Source organism: Artemia sp. Qi Xiang Cuo, chromosome 15 (genome assembly GCF_049724085.1).
Source record: "Artemia sp. Qi Xiang Cuo chromosome 15, ASM4972408v1, whole genome shotgun sequence".
NCBI classification, from domain to species: Eukaryota; Metazoa; Arthropoda; class Branchiopoda; order Anostraca; family Artemiidae; genus Artemia; species Artemia sp. Qi Xiang Cuo.
Genome location: NC_142808.1, coordinates 65,656,394 through 65,662,434, shown reverse-complemented (window position 1 = coordinate 65,662,434; position 6,041 = coordinate 65,656,394). Strand labels below are relative to the sequence as shown.

The 6,041-nt window shown below is 31.9% G+C and overlaps 1 protein-coding gene across 1 annotated transcript; it reads left to right on the top strand.

Moving 5' to 3' along the window:
- The first annotated feature begins 373 nt into the window (after positions 1–373).
- On the top strand, positions 374–4,013 carry LOC148944000 (uncharacterized). Its single transcript, XM_089101933.1, has 3 exons — positions 374–576; positions 2,780–2,955; positions 3,543–4,013. Exons 1-3 carry the CDS (start codon positions 530–532, stop codon positions 3,953–3,955), a joined length of 636 nt encoding a protein of 211 aa, XP_088958059.1. The 5' UTR covers positions 374–529; the 3' UTR covers positions 3,956–4,013.
- The last annotated feature ends 2,028 nt before the right edge of the window (positions 4,014–6,041 follow it).

Below are 6,041 nucleotides of genomic sequence, written 5' to 3'. Positions count from 1 at the left end.
AACTAATACTGGAAATTAAAAACAACAAAAACAAAATAGGCAAAATATTCGCCTAGGGTCCTATACACAACACGGGGGGGGGGGTTTATGCGGGTGAGCTGAAGGCAGCACTTGCAGTTGAATAAATAGGAAGTTCCTGAAAGTAAAAAAGAATGAAGCGCTCTTAGTGTTTACTGCTTAGGCCCCTTTTAATACTTGGAGGACGGATATTTAATAAGAGTACGTAAATCCAATTTTTTCAAATTATACAGTCACCAAATTTCTAACTTTCCCTTTAAAGTAACGCTCTTGATAGCAAAACTAACCCCGCGTTCAGTTAAGATTATTGTGGTTATTGCAATAACTTATTGGAATTAGCAATAAATTATTGTATTATTGTATTAAAATGAATGCTGTTTTTTCATTTGCGCGAGCAATTTAAAAGTTAAAAAAATGGAAACGAACAAATTCATTATTCAGGCTGCCCTAGATGTTTTTCAAGATATAATGAGGAATATAGTGAGGAAAAGTAGTGAGGAATCTTCTGAAAATGAAAGTCATCCAGAGTCAATATTACATGAGAGTACTTCGTTTAGGGTTTGTATTTACAACCTGAAGGTTAATTATAGCCTAGATGTGGTTTGATCTTTGTCTAGGCCTAGCTTAAGTTGTAGCTATTGGTGCAACCATGTTTTATTTTTTTTATAAGCCTAGATTTGTACTAGTACACAAGAAAAAATGTTAAGAAAATAATTCTTACTTCATAATATGCAGAATAATGCTAGTTAGAATATTTTGCAGGGGGAGAACCTTTTATCTTCATTTCTTTCACCATTCTACCATTTAAAAAAACAGATTTCTTAAAAATAAACATGGACCCTACTGTATTTTCCCTTTTTTAAATGATCCAGGCCTATATATGTAATTAAACACAATCAGTGCCATGTAATAATTTTTCACAAAGCATATTAATAGGCAAATACTGATAAACTAGGTTAAGTTAGGTTTGATGGTAAATATTTACCAAATCCTATTATTGAGTTACAACTAATGTGAATGTAATGTGTATTTTCACATTAGGGGATGGGGGGAAAGTTTAAACTTACCTCTCATTTACATCAGAAATAAAATTACCCCCACCCCCCTAATGTACAAATATATACCCTGAATTGGTATATGTAGGGGTGGGGGCTAAAATTCATTTCCAACAAAAATGATTATTATATTGAGAAGTACTTAATTTGAATGAATTGTAGGCATAAATTATACACTGGGAAGTTGTTATAATGCTACATATCCAGACTTTTGCTATTTTTGGGACTAGATAGATCACATTGAATACTGAAGTCATCTGTATTTTATTGAACAAATGTATCCCCTTAGTATTGGTTTTCACTTTCTTTTTATTGGCTGTAGCTTTTGGTAATATTAGTTCCTGTCACACAAACAGGATTTAAAGCTGTATTAAGACTTTTTCCACAAGTTTAAGAAATCATCTATACATGTTAACACCATAAAGCTCAGGATTGAGCAAATAAGGCTCAAATAAAAATATTGTCAATTTCAATTAAGGTCAACACCCTTTTAATAGCTAAAGACTAGAGATAGTCATTTTAAAATGCTATCCTGTGGATCCCAAAGGATCTGAATGCATTCCTGATGATTTCACTCACCTAATTTAGCTATTTTCCAAGATGGGCAGCCCATCTAGAATTTACTGTGGCTAGTATGTGATTCTAGGATTGTGACCTTTTATATTTCTCAATTTTTACTGTAGTTTCAAGAGGGAAAACATTTTGCAAATGGGTCTATATTGTCTAGCTTCCTTTTCTCTGGCCCTTGTTGTATTGTTTTATTATCATTAATAGAAAACTATAGTAAGGTACAAAAGATGTTTCAGACAATTTTTAGTGGTTACTGGCATGTACAATACAAAAACAATAGGGACTACATTTTGTTGTAAGAGATTGCCAATTATGAGGAGTTTTGCCAAGTTTCAGGATTGAATAAATAGCAAACCTAGGAAAAATTTCACCTTCTATATGGGTCCTTGAATTTTAATACACTGCTGGTAAAACTAGTTTACCTTTGCTTAATAATAAAAACTGTATTGTTTGCTGCCAGTGATTAGCACATTATCAAATTGCAACATTAACTAGTAGTTTGGATTTTTTGAATGGTTAGGGTGAAAGTTGCAACATTTCAGTCAATATTACTGACTATTTTTGTAAACAGGGGCATCAATTGACAAAAGTGTAGGTGCATGTGGGCAACATGCATTTTATAAAATTTAGCAGCGATCTTTCTTTCATTGATCTTATCAAATAAAAATACCATTAATAGTCTTTAAAAAAATTGCAAAAAAAATTATTTTCAAAATGGATGGGGAGGTGCAAAGATGTAGGGGTAGGTATACAACATGCAGTTTTTCAAAATAAAGAGGGTGGGGCAATTCTGTTGCTTTATTGTCTTTCTTTAATGAAAATACCAAATAAAGGATTTTTCAATAAAAATGGTCAAAAAATGTTTTGTAATGCTGCATGATTCTGATTATCAAAGCCCTGGAATTCAAGCAAGAATATTTAAATATAACTGCTTTTTTTTTTTTTTTTTACTAAATTTTAAAGCTGCTGGGTTAATTTTATGAAGAAATGAACCCCCATTTCTTCTTTTTACGTATAAAGCTATTTAATCATCAATTTTGGAAGTGAAATCAGATATAACAAGTTAAATTGAATGATCTACTACACTTGAAATAATTCTTTGTGAAATCATGTCTTCATTTACTTCTTTCTTGTAGTTACCGAGCTTCAAAAAAGATGGGTCAGTCTGAGAGAAGATATATACGACTAAGAAAAATTTCAAGACTGCCCAGTGGTTCTGCAGCTTCTACCATGAAGGCAGAAAACCAAGCATTGATGCAAAGAATGGATTTTTTACAAGATATAATCATTGATAGGAACAGGAAAACCATTGGTATAGAAGTGTATATATAAAGAAATATATATATTACTTAATTTGCAGGGCAACTTTGCTGTTGGGCCCTGGCACAGCCATGTGGCAGGCTTGTATATACTCAATAGACTCATTGTTCATATTTTGCAGGAATGCAATAATTTTACTTCTTTGAGCTCATTGTCGATCAGGGATTGCTTAGAAAGTTGTCACTAAGAATGAAATGTTAGCCAATACAGATTATTAAGCTTGCAGTTTGCATGTCCTAAATAAAATGTGTTAAGTAGCAACTTTAAAGGTATTGATTAATTCATGTTTAAATCACTATTACAATAATTGTTTATTGGCATCATGATTGCTGTTTAAGTATTTTTAAATTTAGGAATTCTGAACACAAAGCTGAAAATGACATACAGAAATAAAATAAATGAAAGTAAAACTGGAGTACTAAAATGAGTTTGTATCTATGAAAGTAAAAGTGGACTATCAAAATTCAAATAAAAAATGGTAATGTGATGTCACGGGAACATATCAATCTAATTATTTATTTCAAGAAAGCCCATTCATATTCATTTGCAGCCTTGTTTCTAATCATTATTTTTGTTTAGGTAACTGTGCATCTGCATTGCCTGTCATCAATGTGATGGCAGAGGGAGAGGACGACTACACTGAAGAAATTGATTGTGATATTAGTCATTCAGAGGAATCGTCACTGTTCCAACAAGAAAGTCCTCACCCGTCAACTTCTAGCACTCCAGATGAAGTTTTTCAAGAAAATTCAAAATTTAGAAAAAGAAAGTGGAATAAAACAGAGGGAAGTGCTGCATCTGAAACTGATGAAGAAATTCTTGCATACTTAAATGAAAAACAAAAGAGGAATCAAAATAAAGAAACAACTCTTGATGAAGATCAACATTTTCTTATGTCTCTTGTATCATTTATGAGAAATATGTCAGCAGAGGAGAAATTGCAGTGCCATGTAAAAATCATGAATGCTGTATTGGAACATATAAAAACATAATTGAAATCTTTTTTACCTTTTATGTAATTTTATTATTATATTTTGATCTTTAGTCACTTCATAATTTACTAAATATTTTCTCTATATGTCCAGTCTATCTATAGATTTTTTCTTAAATTACAGATATATTGACTCATTTTTGAAATGACTGTAAACCCCCAGTATTTCAAAAAGCATAGGAAAAAGACAAAGGTCCCATGTTAAACACTGGTCTCGAATAATATATGTTTTAGAAAAAGATTGTTTTTTAGATAGGGAACTGAAGAAGCAGTTGGGCACACGTGACCACACAAAATTATGTAGAGTTGTAAGTATAAATTTTTGCAGAATAAAATTCCAAAATTTAAATAATTAATAGTATATTTTAGGAATTGAAAATAAATTAAAACTTTTGTAACTAATTAATTCAAAATTGTGAAAATTAGTAAAACCATAAACATTTTTTATTGTTTCTGACATTTAAGCACAGATAACATTCAGAAGCAAACTTAAAAACTCATCAAATACATATAAGAAACTTAAAAATACGTATAAGGAAATCTGTTATCTCAGTCGCTTTATAATTTCCTAAAATGTTTTCTCTATATATTCAGGCTATCTATACATTTTTACTTAAAGTCTCGATATATAGACTCATTTTTAAAAGGCCTGTAAAACCCCATTGCTTGGGGGCTACATTTATGTAGAGTTGTAAGTATAATTTTTTTGGAGAATAAAATTCCAAAATTTACATGATAAATGGTCAATTTTTAGTAATTGAAGATGAATTAAAAGTTGTGCAACTAATTAATTTAAAATTGTGTAAATTAGTAAAACCATAAACATTTTTTATTGTTTCTGACATTTAAGCACAGAAAACATTCAGAAGCAAAATTAAAAATGTATCAAATACATATAAGCAACTTAAAAATACGCAAAAATACATATAAGGACACTTGTTATGCTTATTTTCTAACTAACCACCCCCCTCCCCAAAAAAAGATCCTGGATATGGGTGTGATGTACAATATTTATGCACTATTTAAAATGAGCCTCTCAATGCTTTTTCTTGTTGCCAAGGAAAAGCACCCTCTACAGATAAAAAATATTGCATTAATCTGTTTCTCAGATCTTGGTTTGTTCTGGAAGAATTGTTGCTCCCCACCCTCCCAAGCTCAGAAATCCCACTTCGCATTGACTGCTCCTGAATATCAGTTGGAGCTCCTCTAACTGAAATAATAAAATTATGAAGGCACACGGAAGCAGTAATTATTGCCTTTACTTTTTCTGGCTGTGCCAAGATTTCAGTTCAAAATACTCTGAACCAGTATACCAAAAGTATTTTCAACTAAACGCCAAGCTGTTGATATTCGGTAATTGAAACTTTTTTGTCCTTCTGACAGTCTGTTTCCAAGGAAGGGCCTCATAATGTAATTGCACAATGGAAAGGCTTCATCAGCAACAAAAAAATATGGAAAATGTTCCATTGTTCAAGGCAATGGCAGAGGATCAGGAAGCTTAATGTTGCCATTGTCTATGCCTTTCAAAGGATCTGACCTGGCAAATACACCCCCATCACTTTCACTTCCATGTGCTCCAACATCTACATAAATAAATTCGTAGTTAGCATCACAAGCAGCTAAAAGTATAACACTTAAATAGTTTTTATAAGTGTAGAATTGTGAGCCTGACATGTATTGGCACTAAATTCACACATTCTTGCCATCCAAAGCACCAATGTAATTTGGCAAAGAACATTTTGCCTTAAAAGTGTCAGAGATACTTTTTAATGTATCTGATAGGGGCTCTTGCAGATGCATGGGACTTAAAACTTAGTACATTGCTTTCAGTGTATCAGATTATATCTGTGAAACTGTTGAGTGGCTAACACGGAATTCATAATGGAGAGCTGCCATAGACATGCCAGTACTCACATATCTCAGTGTCAAAGTCAAAGCAAGCTTCAGTTCAGGAGAGATTGCCTTTCTGAAATTTGTATTCTTTTTATTATCAAAGGCCTTACTAAACTAAGTAATTCCACACACTCTGCTTTTGTCAATCTTACAAAATTTAGAAATTTCTCCTCATCTCTCATGAGTAAATCATT